Source organism: Elgaria multicarinata, chromosome 5 (assembly GCF_023053635.1).
Source record: "Elgaria multicarinata webbii isolate HBS135686 ecotype San Diego chromosome 5, rElgMul1.1.pri, whole genome shotgun sequence".
NCBI classification, from domain to species: domain Eukaryota; kingdom Metazoa; phylum Chordata; class Lepidosauria; order Squamata; family Anguidae; genus Elgaria; species Elgaria multicarinata.
The window spans coordinates 44,310,905-44,327,991 of NC_086175.1; the positions used below are offsets into that span (position 1 = coordinate 44,310,905).

General features: G+C 41.3%; 1 protein-coding gene across 4 annotated transcripts in view; it reads right to left on the bottom strand.

The window, feature by feature from the left end:
• Positions 1 to 17,087, bottom strand: part of MAP4K4 (mitogen-activated protein kinase kinase kinase kinase 4) — a 170,351-nt gene that overhangs the window by 10,434 nt on the left and 142,830 nt on the right. For 2 of the 4 annotated variants that reach the window (XM_063126234.1, XM_063126236.1), the window contains 7 exons: positions 13,170 to 13,178; positions 12,413 to 12,588; positions 9,489 to 9,609; positions 8,195 to 8,386; positions 4,924 to 5,041; positions 4,505 to 4,675; positions 3,500 to 3,643 (listed from right to left, as the gene is read on the bottom strand). In XM_063126234.1, the coding sequence (XP_062982304.1) occupies positions 3,500 to 3,643; positions 4,505 to 4,675; positions 4,924 to 5,041; positions 8,195 to 8,386; positions 9,489 to 9,609; positions 12,413 to 12,588; positions 13,170 to 13,178 (931 nt within the window). The remainder of the gene's footprint in view (positions 1 to 3,499; positions 3,644 to 4,504; positions 4,676 to 4,923; positions 5,042 to 8,194; positions 8,387 to 9,488; positions 9,610 to 12,412; positions 12,589 to 13,169; positions 13,179 to 17,087) is intronic. The other 2 variants (XM_063126235.1, XM_063126237.1) reach the window with 1 other exon arrangement.

Genomic DNA, 17,087 nt, shown 5'->3' on the forward strand with positions numbered 1-17,087 from the left:
TTCTTTTCACAAATGTACTTATTCAGCATTATAAATAAGTATTTTTAGAAAGTAAACGAACAGCTAAATACTCATACTTTCCAGCATGTGATCTTTTTCCTAACTACATGATACATCAAAAGAAACTTCCTTCCAGCAATGTTATTTATTTATTTATTACTTATTTGGGAAGATTCCTCCCCTCCACACACAGGATAAACTCTAGCATGTTCTTCTTTACTCCCTTTTTTCACAGCTAAATAGCCCCAAACGTTTTTATAGGTTGAATCGTTAAATCTTTAACAAAGAAACTACACCTTCGCAAATGTTCCTCCAGAGAACATACTAATTTTAACATGAAGATGTTAGCTTCAATGTGAGTCCTAAGAAATCAGCAGATCTACAGAAAGAGTATTTTCCTATGAAGTTCCATTTAGCCTGTACAATTATGCAGTTTGTTAATAAAAGCTCTTTTATGACATCACACAAAGCTAAGGGCAATGGGACAGTACTTTAAGGCATGCTTTACTCTAAAGGATTACCCAATTGAAGGGTTAACTTAACGTGCTTCAAAAGAGGAAACAATATTCAAGGAGGAAACAGCTAGATGGGGCAAGGAGTCCATGGCTTCCATTGACGCAGATATAAATAAAAGATAGCACACAAGTTTTAACCACAGACTTGCGCCATACGCTGCAATTCTCTAAAATTTAAAACCTATTACATGGTCAAATGGCATTTTCTTCATTACGCCTGTTATGTTAGAACGATGCCAGTGACATAATTTAAACCAAGTTCCCATGCATTCATCTACTGTACCTGAGTACATACTAAATAATTCTACTTATAATGGTGGACTATAGAGTTATGTAAGAGCCATACATCAATTGTAATATTGACACTGATCACAAATTCTAACAATCATGGGACAGTATTCAATATCACCACTGTACTCCCACTGTTTCTATTAGAATATCAGGACCCACCACTAGTGCAACAGAAAGCTAACGTTTCCTAAAGCAACCCCAGAAACAAGCTGAAATGCATGTTTCTGGAACAAGACAGGTTAGCAGGGCTCTCTTCTACATGCTCCGCTGAACTACCCTGTTCTGGAAACAAGCGTTTTAGCTCATTTCCTTCAGGATTTGCTAATTTTCCATTGGTCTAGTGGTGAATACCGCTTCTGTGTGGGCAACACTGGATTCTGCCAATACTGGCATAACCCTTCTCTTCTCTCACACACTGCTCTGCATGTGGAATTCTCCTACATGCTCACCTTTCTCCCCCTTCAACTCTTCTCCTGTGCAGATACATCTGTGCACATGCACAGCACAGGTCCATCTCCAAAGCTATTCACTTCAGTATTTTAGAATTAATGACATGCGTTTCTCATTATCCTATCTGGTTTTTTTCAAAACATGTAGTTTAAACATTATCATCTTGAATTCTAACATTATGCTTAAAACATGAGGAAACAATTAATGTTTTAATACAAGGAGTGGGCAAGACCTAGCCTTTATGTGTGGGAGTTGCTGCACCCTGCCCTTCAAGAAGCAAACAGGGGCTAGATCATGCTTAGTAGATTTTGGTTCTATAAAAACAGATGGTTCTTAAGGAGGAAGCAGACAGTAAGATCAGTTCTCTTAGATAAACTGATGATATTCCTATAAGCATGAATGGACCACTTAGTGCATTGTGCACTAAAATTAGCTAATCAAACAGAATCACAGTGGAAGAAGGGAACCGTTGGTGGAATGCAAATGTTAGCCATGATGTGCAGGGCTAGTGACAATAATATAATTAACTTCAGTATGTTTTCCAACACTTGCATGATTTGACATGATGCAAACCATATCACGCCCCAGCAAGTATTTCAAATTTTATAATAATTGATCTGAACACTATGGATCGGATATATGTAAGTCCAGCACATTTTTGGTGTTCAAAGAAGTGAAGCATCAGTTTATGACACCACCACCCTCAACCATTATTTATTTAAAATATTTCTCTACTACTGTTCATTATCAAATCACAAGACAGTGTACAAAATTCATTAAAGCAGTAACTAAAATAATATACAAAAATAAAAACAAACAGTTTCTGACCAAACCCAATGGCGGAAAGCTGAGCTAATAGTACACAGCAAACCTATTCAATTTAACAATACTGTGTTAAACAGTATTATGCCTAGCCATTTTCCACAAAGAGATAGGGTTGTTGTTTTTAGATCCATTTACCATTTGATGCTTGCATCCAGACTACAGGAAGTACTCAAGCTGGTTTATGCTGCTAATGGTGCATATGCATTTATTAAGGGCTTAGGTCATAGTAGGAAGAGTAAAATCATTTCTTGGTAGGTGTTGCTTCTATAATTATAACATTTAATACAGCAATGGCATCAAACACCTTAGAATTACATGGCTGTGATGCAGGCGAATGTATCTGTCCCAGTTATGAGCTGGAATGCACAGCCTTTTGTTGACATACCATGGCTTCGGTTTATTATTTATTTATTACATTTTTATACCGCCCAATACTGAAGCTCTCTGTAATTTAACTCATTTTTATTATTGCATTTATATCCCGCCTTTTTTTCCTCCAAGGAACCCAAGGCGGCGTACATAAACCTCCTCCTTCTCTCCATTTTATCCTCACAACAACACTGTGAGGTGGGTTGAGCTGAGAGTCTGTGACTGGCCCAAAGTCCCCCAGTGGATTGCCATGGCCGAATGGGGACTAGAACCCGGATCTCCCGACTCCCAGTCCAACACTTTAGCCACTACACCACACTGGCTCTCAACTCATAACGAGCTGCAGCACCCACAGGAACCAGATTGCATACACAACCCCGCTTGGGGATTGTTGTGTCATGTGAACCCACCAAACGTGGGTTCTGCGAAGGTTAAACATAACCCATGCTTGCTGGGTTCACACAGCATGTCTGACTCAGCCTGGATCCAAAAGAACTAGTGGATCTATATGTACCTACACAGCTCCTATCTTTATAGGATTATGCACAGTAGGTGTCACAACTAGATCTGCTCTGTAACATGTGCTGTGAAAAGAGTGGCCAAGGCAACTGTAGAAATGGCCTACAGTGCACAGTGGCATCCAGAGACTGTTCTGGTGTCAGCCATTCTCAATTCACCAGCTTTCCCAATTCAAACGGTCAGGTGTAATGCAAACCAGGATAAAAATGGGAAGGTAATGGGAATTGGCCTGCAAAAGAGAAGGGAGCGGGTGAACCCATAAACCCATTTCCGAACTCTTAACTCTAAGTGAAGAGATCATTGGCTCAATGCAGGCAAAGACTTGGGTAACAGAAAAAGAGAAATAAAATCTGTATGCCATACATTACAGACTCAAAAGCTTAGATAACCATTGGGTTTATGATGGAAGGAAAAGAGGAAAGAATTAGCAAAAGGAGAGAAGTATAAGGTAATGGTTTAAGCAATTTTGTTATTCAAATAAGATTGAAGTATATATATATATATATTCTCACAAGAGAACTTGTATTTACCCGATATTGTCACCAAGACATTCAGACCTTCAAGTACATCCATCTGCTGGAACCTTCTTCGGTTTATTAATGGATACACCTTCCCTTGGCCACTCCTGTCCAGCAGCATCAGGCCACTCTCTGTCCCCACTAACAAATTAACCCCTACAATAAATAAGACTAAGTCAGAATAAAAACATTTCCTTAATCAGGCAGAGTTTTTCCTCAATCTGCCAGTTCTGGTGATATCGCCAGTTTTATGGCAAACTGAAAGCCTTTTCATACAACAGGATATGAAAATGGGATAGAAATTATGCACAACATTCCAAAAGTGTTCTTAAAATTAGAATTTACTTGCCTAAATTATGCCATTTCATGCAAACCATCACCAAAAGGAAATCTTTACTACTGTGTAAGTTTGCCCCTTAGATTTACCTTATGTAAATTTCATGTATAGGCTACGTTGGAGCTAAACTTAGAGCAAACCCACTGAAATAAATGCAAGCTCAGATAGCCATGACTAACTTAAGTCCCATGGATTTGACTGGGTCTACTTAAAATAAGACTAGATCCATTGAACCTTTGCCTGGTGAACGTACCAGGCAGTATCCAACACTGCTGTTGAGCATCTGCTCTTTCTTTTGTGCCCGCAGGACCCACCACAAGCGCTACAGAAAGCTAGTGCTTCTGAAAATAACCCTGGAGACAAGCTGAACTGCTAATTTCTGGAACAAGACAAGTCAGTGGAGTTCCCTTCTGCAAGCTCCGCCACCATCTGCTATTCTGGAAACGAACATTTTGGATAGTTTCCTCTCGTTTTTGGAACTGCTAACTTCCTGTTGCGCTAGCAGTGGGTCCCACTAGTGCAGGGGCAGTGTTGGATATTGCCCAGTGCATGTAGCATACCAATATGGAAGCCACTTCCAACAATCACTGATCCCAAATTAGTTATATATAACTAAGCATAAACATGTAACTTTTTGACAAATATAGGAATGAACTAGCAACCAGCATTGGATTCTATACCCCATAATGCAGCACATAAGATCTCAGAATTGAATCTCTTCTTGTATTTGCGGATCTCCGGAGTGTCACTCTGTGGCCGTGTATTCGTAGGATTCACATTAACAACTGATCCTTTCCTGGTTGGATCCTGCCTTATTGCCTCTGATCTCATTGCTTCACTAGAGAATCCTACTGCAGGGGGATTGGAAGGGGGGAAAGAGACAGATAGTAAACACAGCGAACTTTTATTACACATGCATATGCACACCGTGTTACAGAGAAAGATCAGATACTAATTATGAACATTTTTTTCATTTACATAAAAATATAAATTGAAAGACAAAATAAAAGCAAGTGATACACATGGGAGCATTTCCAAGTATTTTATCAAACGGCTTAAGTTACCATATGGCTTATTCATTGCTGTTTACGTTACTTACCAACAGAAGTCACAGTTGTTCCACTAGATGGAGATATCTGTAGTAATCTGGGGTCTATAAAAGGTGTAAAGGAGGAGGAAGATTTGTGTTTCTGCAGTGTGTTACTAGCGGACTGAGTCTGCAATGTAAATTTCAGATTCATTAATGATCATAATATAAACAAATATGTTTAAAAACAAACACATCATTCCAGCTGCTACTGGACAGCACTGTTTTTAGAAGCCTTCTCGTCCCCTTCCCCAAGTGCTACCAACATATAAGCAGCATGAGCAACATCTTAAAATATGCTAATTTTCTTAGCACTGCTATGAATGTTTAGTCCAGTAACTTGCCTGTATTTAGACTTTTACAGAACGTTTTCAAGGAATGTGTACTAAAACCAGCATAAAAACAAGGTCGAATTTCCTCTTGCTGAAATATGAAGCATCTATACTGTAAGCACTTTGTTCTGTACCAGTCACAGACCTGGTTCACGTGCAACAAACAACCCGCAGTATGCAGAAGCAAGTGAGCTGGTTCTTGACTACTTCTGCTCCACCAAGGGTATAAAACGGTGGGTTGTTTCTCCTCAACAACAGAGTTCTGGGTTCACATGGCACAGAAAACATCCCTGGGTCACTTAGCCTCGCGGAAGTGGGTGAAATCCAGAACACTTGCTTACTCCTGTGCGCTCCCAGATAACCTATGGTTTGTTAACTGTGGTTGTTCATTTCATATGAACTGGATTATATTCTGTTTTTCAACATCCCACTATAATACTCCTTGCTTTGTTGCTATTGTGCATCTTCTACACTGAGCCACTGACCAACTAGGGAATAGGATTTCCACGTGCAACAAAATTTGAGCGATTACGAATCAGGCACTCTGTTCTACATTTGATACTGTGCTTTGCACATTTGGCTAATTTTTGGATGATTCCTAGTCTCTCATGATTCTCTTTTTTAAACTGAGCCTCTTGCCAGAAAGCTGCAGCAGTTTCTTCCACCATCATTTCTCACAGAAAAAAAATATTAAACCCGTGTCAAACACGGGGGCTTATTAGGGGGAAAGGTGTAAACAATGATATGAATCAAGGCACTGGTTCATCTTGAAGTTAAAAACACTAAACATGAAAAACACGAACAAAAGAGAAAAGTGAAACAATAAAGCTGTTAAAAAGTGGAAGTGGAATGACTTTAAAAATTCCTTGCCAGACCATGTGAGTTAAGTGTCATAGGGACAACACTGCACATTAAAGAAGAATGACAGGGGTTAAAAATTAAGTGTTTAACATATAAAGTTTCTACAGACAAAAAAGGGGGGATGAATTTATGTTTAATTTGTTTTATGCCTTTTTCATACACCTGATGTGCTGGCTCAGTTCTCCCTTCTACAGAACTTCTGTTGTTGGAAAACTTTTAATGCCCCCTCTAACAAAAAACAACAACCATATACTTGAATTTGCTCCTACAATAATGTTGTGTCCACAAAGTTCTATTACTAAACTATAAAGGAGCAGGTGGACTTGGACTTTTACCTATGATGATATCCCCCATAAAGAACATCATTTATCTATTTTTGCAACTATTTATAAAGCACTGCACTGGCTACAATTCTATATATATCCTTCTATGACAGAATGTTTGTTAGTTATATATTCTATTACACATCACATTATTACATTTACCTAATGTGAAAGTCTATTGCACTAACATGGAACTCTTTGTTAATGGTATCCCAAAGACTACAATTAAGTGGAAATGAAGACACCACCACCACCATGAATTTAGTTTTGCTCTAAATATGTAGTATGTGATACAACTTTAATTGTATTTTTCTTTCATGTTGCACCAACAGATAAGCTGAGGTTTATAAGATCGCTTCTGCCTTCCAATGCTGGAATCTGAGGGTGAAGACAGATTTAACGTGAGTACATAGCTCAGAATGAATCCTCAAGCTGCAGTTTGCGTCTAGCTTCACAAGTGAAGTGACAGCCATGCCTATAAGCAAACTAAACACTGAATCAGCTGTCAGTTTTGCCCTGTCCCATTATTTCAGGTGAACTGTTCACTAATTGTTTTAAGTATCCCATTAGCATTCATGCAATTATCCACTAAGATGTCACTTTAATAAAGTTCTCTCTTTTTTAGAGTGCAAAACTGCTCCAAAGGTGGGGTAAGATTTCATAATGACATCACAAGAACTAGCCAATCAGTGCTGTGTATAGTTAGCTTCTGATTGAAACTTACAGGATCATTTTATTTTTAAGAACTCAATCTTGGGAAGAATAGATACATCTGAACTGAATGCAGCAAGGGCAATTTCAGAACAGCCCCTTTGCTGTTGGGTAGGGATTCAGTTTGAGTTATGTTTTGTCCTCACTCCTGTTAATCAATAAGAGGTTCTGAAAATGAAGCTCTGCCTGTATTAAAATTTGCCATCTGTAATTTGTTATGTAACTGTAAACTGTTCCTCTTTGATATATTAAATTTACATGAATTCATATGGAGGAACTCAGCCTATACGCTTTCCTACCACCAGATGGAACTTTTCAAGTGCGTTAACAGTCTGCAAACTGAAAAAATAAATAAATAGTGATGCTATGGGAAAAACTGCCTCCCATTTTATAGATGCCTTTCAGAGTGGTAATGTTAAAAACCAAGACAGTTGTCTTTTTGTCCAACATTCCAAACTAAACAATAAAAACAAATCTAATAATGCAGAGAGCAGAGTTTTCCAAAAAGTGTTATTCCCTATACCAAGAAATTCTGAAGCACAGCTTCTTGCGGTAAGGCTGGAGAAAGCTTCCTTTCTAATACAGTGCACCATTTCCCCAAAGCAAGGGCTCCTACATGCATGGTTACTCAGCACTATGCTAAACCAGGCATCATCATCATCATCATCACCATTATTATTATTATTATTATTATTATTATTATTATGAAAGCCAGATTACCCTAAAACGACCTTTCAAAATATACATTCTCCCCAAAATAGCGTTTGAAACAAACACCAATAAAGCAATCTGTTTAGCTGATACAAAGCCATGCAATTAATGACTCGTAAAAAGCAAGAACAGTAAACTGGCAAGTTTTGGGTAAATCTGCACTAGAGTTAAGGGGTTTTGGTACATAAGAGCTGAAAGGTGTTATTTGGGGGGAGGGGAGTGAGGGGTTAAGTGACAGGAAGAAGAGCAGCAGAGGGGTCACTGGCTGGAGTTCCTCTGGAAACTAGCTATTAGGCATTACGTCTATAACCCTACGAAAGCAGCCAGCTGTGGTGCAAGACATACCTCATTAGTAGTTAGCTTGTCCTGGGGTGTCTGTGGGGACATGGTGGGTGTCGGCTGGCTGGAGGATGGGGAGGAGGAGGTGGAGGAAGTGGAGGAGGAATGGCTTTGCTGTAAGAGATCTGGCAAGAGGTGAATGCGACCCGCAAAGCCATTGCTCTCATGATGGCTGGCACGCTTTGTGTCAACTGTACTCTGCAGAAAAAACAGGCACACTTGTCTTGCTCAAGTGCTGTGTAAAAGTCTACGTTCCCTAGCAAACTGATCTACTTTTTAATGTTTCAACCCAATGCATTAATCAACGATGCCTTGATGCCTGAGTTAGAAAGGTAGGCAGTGGTGAAAAGAACTCAGCCATATACTACAGGAATTGGGGTTACAATATTTGGGTTCTCTGGCAAGACCAGCTTCCTTACCGACAAAATTAAGTTCCCATTGGCCAAATCTACATGATTGCATCAACTTACATGCGCCCAATGGCTCTTCTTGCTATCAGAATTGTATTTTTTTTCCTGGGTTTTAGACATGATCAGATAAAGTGCTTGAAACTTCTGGTAAATGTCCTAATTTAGCTATTTGTACAACATGTACAACATCTTAAAACCTAGGGGCCCAATTATGAAACTGATGTTCAACTGCCCAATTAGTAACTGTAATTAGGGAAGTTCATATCCTATGAACTGCTGCAATGAACAGATCAGCAAGTTCAAGGGAAAAAAGGAAACATTACTGCAACAGTTCTGTACATAGCATTTCAAACAGAAAGACTGTGACCCTAAAGATAAGCAACCTTGGACTCATAACTTGCCTGGAAGGACGACCTCTTGGGAAATCTATATAAACTGAGCTGATGCCTCAAAGGGACAGCATGGTGTAAGTGTAATTGGTTTAAAGCAAACTAAATAATCTTTTCTTCCACTGTCTCAGGCTCTTCCACAATGATCTCTTTTACCTTGTCTTAAGATCCCAATAGAGGATTTAAAAGGTACACAATCACAACAGAGATTTCTTCACAGCGTCTGCTGCAAGAGCTGCAGCTCTTAACCCCCATTCTGGACTCAGAGTAAAATAAACTCTGCTTAGTGGTGCAAAGTGTCACTCCAGTGTGTGCAACACACAGTGGAAACAATGTGTGGAAACTATTACTCCCTTTGCATGCGCCAAATGCCTGCTCCTTCAAAAGGGGCTCTCATCTGCATCTGTAACTCCTGTAACTGATATCATGTAGGAAAAGAGCATGAGAGAATGAGCAAGTTAATGAGGAGGGAGCATATTACACATTAAAGGAATGCGTTACCTGTCGGACGATTAAAGTGCCCTCCTTCGAAGGAGTCATGGCGGGTTCACTCTCCACATCGTCATGTACAATCATAGTTTTCACGGACTCCGTTTCCCCATTGCTGAGGTTGAGGGTGGATCTGTTTGGCAAGAAGGATATTTTGTTTGTGCAAGCACACTTTATTTTCTTCAGAATCCACAATCCTAAAATAATTCCTGTACGGAATTGTTTTAACAGAAGCACTAGGATGAGACCATCATAGGATAAAAGAAGCTGCAAGACGTTAATTCTGAAGAACCTTTATTTGCAAACAGCCTAGATGCTGATGGTCAGTAAGGGTTGCCTCAAGGTGAGCAGGCAGGGAAGCTTTTGTGAACTTAGGTGGCTCTCCTCTCTTTCAAGACTAATTACCTCACCAGACATATTTGTAAGTCTGGGATAAATCATGTATTTGTACTAAAAGTCTAGCTTTTAGTTTATTCATGCTTTGAAAATGTATTCACTTTACTCTAACAACATCTTTCAGTTCTTTATCCTATATTCATTATCCAATATTTCATTCACAAAGAGAAAGTGAGAGGACGTTTGGATGACACTTTAGTCCATGGAGTGGAAATAATCCCTCCCACGGATGGCTATTTGTGTGGCGCCCTGTCCCACCCCTTGGCACACACACCCCACCAAATGATGCCACTGGTTACCTAGGGTGACCAACTGTCAGGATTTCCCCGGATTTGTCCTGGTTTTTGTTCTTTCCATGGTGTCAGGGGGGATTTTCTATAATTTTCAATAATGTCCTGGAATGATACACCTTCCTCTTTAAGGCTGCCATTAGCATGGCAGGAGGGAATGACATGCTTTCTTCAGGCACATCATTCCCCCACCCCGAGCTCCAATTGAGGTCTTAAAGGGGAAAGTGGGTCATTCGTGGACATTATAGAAAAGGCCCCAATTGGAGTGGATGGTGGTGGTGCAGAATGAAATCCTTTCCCCTCCTCCACTCCAGTCGGGTTCTTTAAGGTGGCAGGGGAATAAAGTACTTTCTGCAGGACTCAGAAAGCTGCTTCCCCACACACACACTAGGTGTCCTCTCTTTTGGTTTCCCAAATATGGTCACCCTAGGTTACCGCTTATCTTACTCCTCCTTACGCCCCAGTAAGGTAAGTGGTAACCAGCGCTGTAACGAGTGGAGGGGGGACTAGAGACACACTGCGTAGAGATGCGGCGTGCCTGTTGCTGAGCAACGGCAGTAGATCAATCTCGCATCATGTCAAAAGAAGAGATGACTCCACCAGGGTTTCTTTCTCTGGAGAAAGAAGCTCCGGCAGAGCTATCTCTCCTCTTGACAGGAGGTGTGATTGATCCGCTGTCGCTTGGCAACTGACGTGTGTTGTCTCCCGTCATTGGAGGAGACACACCCACTGGTTGTCGCTGCGCCCAGCATAGAGGGGCAGGTGATGGGGACGTTGCTCAGCACTGAGGCGTCCTTCGCAGGAGGCTGGATCGCACGCCCTGACACATGAGGAGACCATTCTGAAGCTTCTTGCTTCTACGGCGGCAGCGCATGGAGAAACATCTGCCATCCCTGCCGCAGAAACAAGAGGCTTTGGAACAGTCTCCTCCTGTATCAAGACGCGCGATCCAGCCTCTGGCAAAGGATGCGTCAGCGCCAAGCGACATCATACCTCACAGGGGATCACATGGCTCGGTGCCAATGCATGCTCCACCCTCGTCTCCATAGAAACAAGGACGAGGGTGGCTCCAACATGCTGCCCACTGCACCGTTGCTATGGAAATGAAAGCAACAGAGGGGTGCGCAAGGATCTGAGCTGTTCTGTGACAAGAAGGATGGATTCTTCCGTGTCCTGTTCCCTTTAACGACAACAAAAAGGCAATCCATTGCTGATGCAGGAGGGATACTTCCGTGTCTGATTCCCCTGCAGCCTTTTTGTTCTCATGAAAAGGGACAGGATGCATGTGCCCATATTGGGAAGCACGTGAGGAGCTGAGGATCATGCCTCCCACCAAGGTACGGCATGATCGGGGCTCCCCAAAGGGTTGCTGGCATGGGATCATTTCCCCTGCCAATGGAGCCCTACTGGGCCAAAGCAGCCAGGGTTTCTGCCGCTCTTGCCTCATGACTCTATTGGCAGGGGAAATAATCAATGGAGCCCGCCACACAACACGATAAACATTTGTGCAGAAAAACAACTCTGCAAACCTTTGGTTATCTCTATCAGTTACTTTTTGAGGAAAAACAACCGTGGTGTGGTTTTTGCACAACATATGGCACAATAGGAAATGTTTGATTAAATAGTCCACCACTGACTAATGTGTCATCCAAACGGAGACAGAGAAAGTATCATGTATGCTATGGGATTCTAAAATTAGGAAAAAACCAAAGGTATAGAAAGAATCATCGAGTCTTTATTTAAACCCCCACCCCACCCCACCCCCACCCCTTCAAGGATCAACATTTATTCAACAATCCGTGGACGAAACGTAATTACTAGAATGCCCTTCATTTCTTTCATGTTTAATCTATATGATTTCCTTGCAGTTTAAATCAATCACTTGTCCTATATTCAAGGCAAAGCAAACCTTCTTCGTCTTCTTTTGCAGAATTCTAAATATTGTCAGCAAATCCTTCATCTTTTCTGTAAACATGTTAAATTGCTTCGAAGCTCTTTACTGTTATCCACTTGCCCCTGAATCCATCCCGATGTGTTAAAAAAAGAAAACCCCTCTCAAACTGCAGTTTTGAGAATTGGACCCTGCAATGGAGTTTTTGCTAGAAATGGGCAAAACTGAAATTGACTTGAAAAATCATCCTTTCCCAAACTTGCTGGGGATGATGGGAGTTCTAGTCCAACACTAAACAGGAAGGCTGTATTAAAACATCACACCAGGAAGAATGGGGACGGGGGGGACGGGCAACTAACACTGCTCTAGCGTCTTCTGGTCCAGAAGTAGATTCATCAACTCCTTCTTGCTCTATGTCATCCTCATCTTCATCTGTTGTTCCTGACTCTTCACTGGATGATGAATAATCTGTCACTTTATGGGGAGGTCGTACATCCTCCACTGCCCGCAATTCCTTTGCCAAAGCAGTTAAATCCTAGGAGGAGGAGGAAAAAGCATGAAACCACAGACAGGGATGCAAGTAGATGGGACAACATTCCAACATCAGCAACATGTTCCAAGAATAGAATACATTTCATTCAACTGATGCTTTGGCTTTATGATTTGTAATATTATTTTAGAAAATATAAATAATAATATGGTTATTACTTTGGTGGGCACGGAATAAAACTTGTTTATAACTTAGTACTTTCCATCTGTTATTCTAAAACTCAATTCAACAAAAGCATCACATTTGTTGTTGTTGTTTAAAAAAATAGGCTGCAATGCTGTGTAAAATAGGGTTAGTGACCCTCAATGGCTTGGATCCTAAGGTAAATTAGGATCAGAAGTTCAAAGAAGGATCATCTCCTATCCCCTCCTCACCCATGCTACTGCCTGCATCCCCTAAAAAGTCTCTGCAGAAGGACAGGAGGCCCTCCTGGACAATTTGGGTTGGAGTGGGAGGGGGCGTTGCCAGAGGGACTGAGGGGATGGGAAATTTTCCATCTGCAAGCTCCCTTGAGTTAACTTAAGTTCCAAGCCTACATCATTAAAATGCAACTGTTGGCTGCTTACCACTTCTCCCTGAAGATCAGTCACATCAACAGGTTCAGGAAATCAACATTGGACCCAGAGAAGGAATGGAGCATGATTTGGGAAAGAGCAAACGTTAAAATACAAAATTAATACAGGAAGAAAATGTATGCAGTTACTTTGCGTCTTTAAAATGCTAACATTACAGCACGAACTTGTTTTTTTTAAAAAAATCAAGGAATAAAAGAGCAGAGCATGAAACAAAGGGCTACCATAGTATTAAAACTAGGGATTGGGCCAATAAGGATGGATAGAAGCTTGTCTTTCCAGCCATTTCCCCACAAGTTTTTAGGAGAAAGGACAGGTTGCTTACCTGTAACTGTAGTTTTTTAATGATGATCTGTGTAATCACATCAATAGGTTCTGCATTTGAGCAGGTCTTCCCTCAGAATCATCTAGAGTGGACACTTTTATTGGGAAGTTCACCTACCATCTCCTCGCATTCCTAAGGGTGGTGCTCCTGCCTTGCCCCTCAGTTTTTCTCAAGATCCCACAGTGACATCCCCAAACTGAGAGGATAGTGTAGTACAGTGGTTCTCAAACTTTTTCAGGTAACCACCCCCTTGGTTCCACAAATTCATGCCCAGTGCCCCCTACCCTACACTATAAAAAACATTATTCAGAATAGCGATTTTCAACGACCCACTAAGGAAGATAATAACAATAAAATTCAAAACAGTAACAATTAATTGAATATTTATTCAAAATCCAAAGCACCCGCCGCAGGCCTGCTGAGGGAGGGATGGAAGAGAGAGTGAACGCCTCTGTTTTGCAGCCGACATGGCAGGGCACACCAAGCAGGGTATGTCTCTTCATTAGCGTTTTGGTGCTTGTGAAGCATTTCAATTCACCATTAAAAGGACTCTTCTTAAACGGTAGTAATACATGTGTGGATTCTTCCCCTATATGTCTTGGAACCAAACTACCTTCTCCCATAAAAATGTTCCTGGATTTTAAGACCTTCTGGAGAGGCGCTTCTTGGAAAAGACCACCTCGAGCACCCCCCCTGCTGCCCCTTTGCCTCTTAGCGCCCCCCTATACAATCCCACCCACCCCAAGGGGGCAGTACTGCCCACTTTGGGGACCACTGGTGTAGTACATACCAGAACACCTGTAGTGGGGTAGGGGTGTGTGATGTGCAACTGTACAGATAAACACTTGAAGAACTACAGCTACTGGTAAGCAAACTAATTTTTCTTCATGGTCTCTGTGCATCACACATATGGGTGATTAACCAACTATCTTACCAGAGGTAGGCGGGAACAGTACAGTCGAAAGCATCACCCATCCAAAGGATGCCTCCTTCTGCACTTGAATATCAAGGCAGTATTATTTAACCACCAATATAGGATGGGCCCATGTAGTGGGCCTGCATAAATCTTGGAGGGAAACACCTCTCAAAAAGTCAACTTTTTTTCTTCCCAGTTGCAGACAAAGAGTGTTGGGATCTTTCTGAAGGAAGCCATCCAGTGTAGGTAGAAGGCTATGATCTCTCTCTATCTAATGAGTGAAGGTGTAATTGTATCCGGAAAAAAGAAACCACCTTCAGTAGAAAGGTAGGATCTGGGCTGAGCACTGCCTTGTCTCTGAGAACAGTAATGAAGGGCTGGAACAGAGAGCAGGCAGTTTACCTGTTTTGTCCAGAGGTTATGTCAACAAGGGAAAGTGTCTTAAAGTTAAGGAGACAAAGTTTGGATATAGCAAGAGGCTCAAATGGTTTGGCCATGAGAGTGATGAAAAAGACAGAGAGGCTCCAGGTAGGAACAGGGTTGGAAACTGGGGGTGGGTGGGGTGGCAGGTATAGATTCTTAAGTCCCTTGAAGAATCTCTGTGTAACTGGATGAGGAAAAAATGTAAATCATGAATACGACAGTGGAATGAGGCAGTTAGTCACGGTCCAATGGAATGCCAACACAAAGCAAACCATAGTAAGAGACTGGATTGGGCATGATCTAGGCTGCTTTACTGAGTCTGCTGTTTGCAAAGGGCATGCCCACAAAACCACATGAAGGTGAGAAGTGCAGTTCCGCCATGCTTCCTTAGTAAATCCTTGGCAATGTGTTCCCAACTCTATCACCTGCCCTTTGTCCGAGCAGAACTGACAGAGACGGTGGTCTTCTGTTGGCGGCACCTTACTCCCACAGTCCACATATTTATGGAAATAGGCCCAATACTATCTCAGCTCAGTCACCAAAAGATAAGCAATTTAGCTGACTCAGTGGCACTCAGAGAGAAACTGAGGGGAAAATCAGGAACACTGCTCCTAGGCATGTGTAGGAAACAGGGGTGGGGGGAGGGCTTCCCACCTATAAGTCTCCGCTCTAGAAGGTTCCATATGTATGATGCACAGAGTCTACAAAGTAGAACAGTAACATTTTAATGGGACAACCTGAAATGCTCTGCCAGATCTTTGGATCAAACAAACAGTTATTTTATTATGTTTACTGGGTGATTGCTGTTCAATTTCAGAAATGCTTTCTAATACCTAATAAGTGATTAAAATTAAAAGACAATACTTCGGGAAAACCACAATTCTAGGTACAATTGTAGAAGTGGTCACTTGGCATTTGTTAAGAGAAAATGCAGCTCAGGGAACTGAGAAGGGAAGAGACTGATCACTAAAGGTATCATTTCTTTATGACCAGAGACTGCTACTAGTAACTAGACAAAGCAATAAAAGATGTGAAAGTTCTCCAATGGTGTGTAGTTTCAAGGAAGTACTCTTGTAACTGATATTGTCACATGAAGATGTCACAGACAGAGTGAAAAGAGCTTTCTTCTACTGGTCGAGAGAAGATCTTGGAGGGAGAGATTTCCAATATCCTGTGGCCCTTGGGATACTTTCCCAGGGACCTTATGATTGCACCATAAAAGTAAAATCCTACCTAGTATTTACAAAGCACTTTTTGAGCATTTGAAGCTCTTCACAACTCTGTACGCTAGGTCAGTATATTGAGAAGGAGAACTAAGAGAGGGAATCATGATTCAACCATGGAAGAATCAGCTAGGGACTTCTAGGTTCACACTCTTAGCTACTCTACCAGAACAAATGTGGATTATGCCAGCATATCCTACAAGTTTATATTTGTGATCTCTACTTACCCACATTTTCTATGAACAAATATGGTAAAATCTTCTAGTATATGGAAAATTAGTAGTTCCCATAGTTGGACAGTAACTCACAAACGAGTACCGACAATCCTGCTTTTTTTCCATAGCTAGCTATGATTATTACATGTAGCCAAGCTCTATTATGAAAAAGTGACCTGGTCACTTTAACAGGTAGAGTTTTAAGCAATGCAAGAAGACTGCAGTAAATGCAAAGCTTTTTCATGGACAATATTTCTATACCCTGTTTGGATTGGTTTGCACATGGTTGCAGGAACTTTACTAATACTGCATCCTTTTGTTTTATTTATTTTTATTATTTATTAAAACATTTATATCCCGCCATGTATTACTAGGAACTCAGGGTGGTGTAAGGATAAAATGATGATTTATTGGTAGGAAAGGAAAGGAACCTCTCGTGCAAGCACTGAGTCATTACTGACTCTTGGAGGGACGCCAGCTTTCGCTGACGTTTTCTTGGCAGGCCTTATAGCGGGGTGGTTTGCTGTTGCCTTCCCCGGCCGTGATTACCTTTCCCCCAGCTAACTGGGTACTCATTTTATCGACCTCGGGAGGATGGAAGGCTGAGTCGACCCGAGCCAGCTGCCTGAGAACCAGCTTCCTCTGGGATCGAACTCAGGCCGTGGGGAGAGTTTCAGCTGCAGAAACTGCTGCTTTGGTAATTATGAGTTAATTATGAGTTAAATTAACATGAGTTGATTTCCCATGATAGGCTGGAAATTTCATGAAAATAATTTTGTTCACACTAAGTGCAAACCACATTTTACAGTA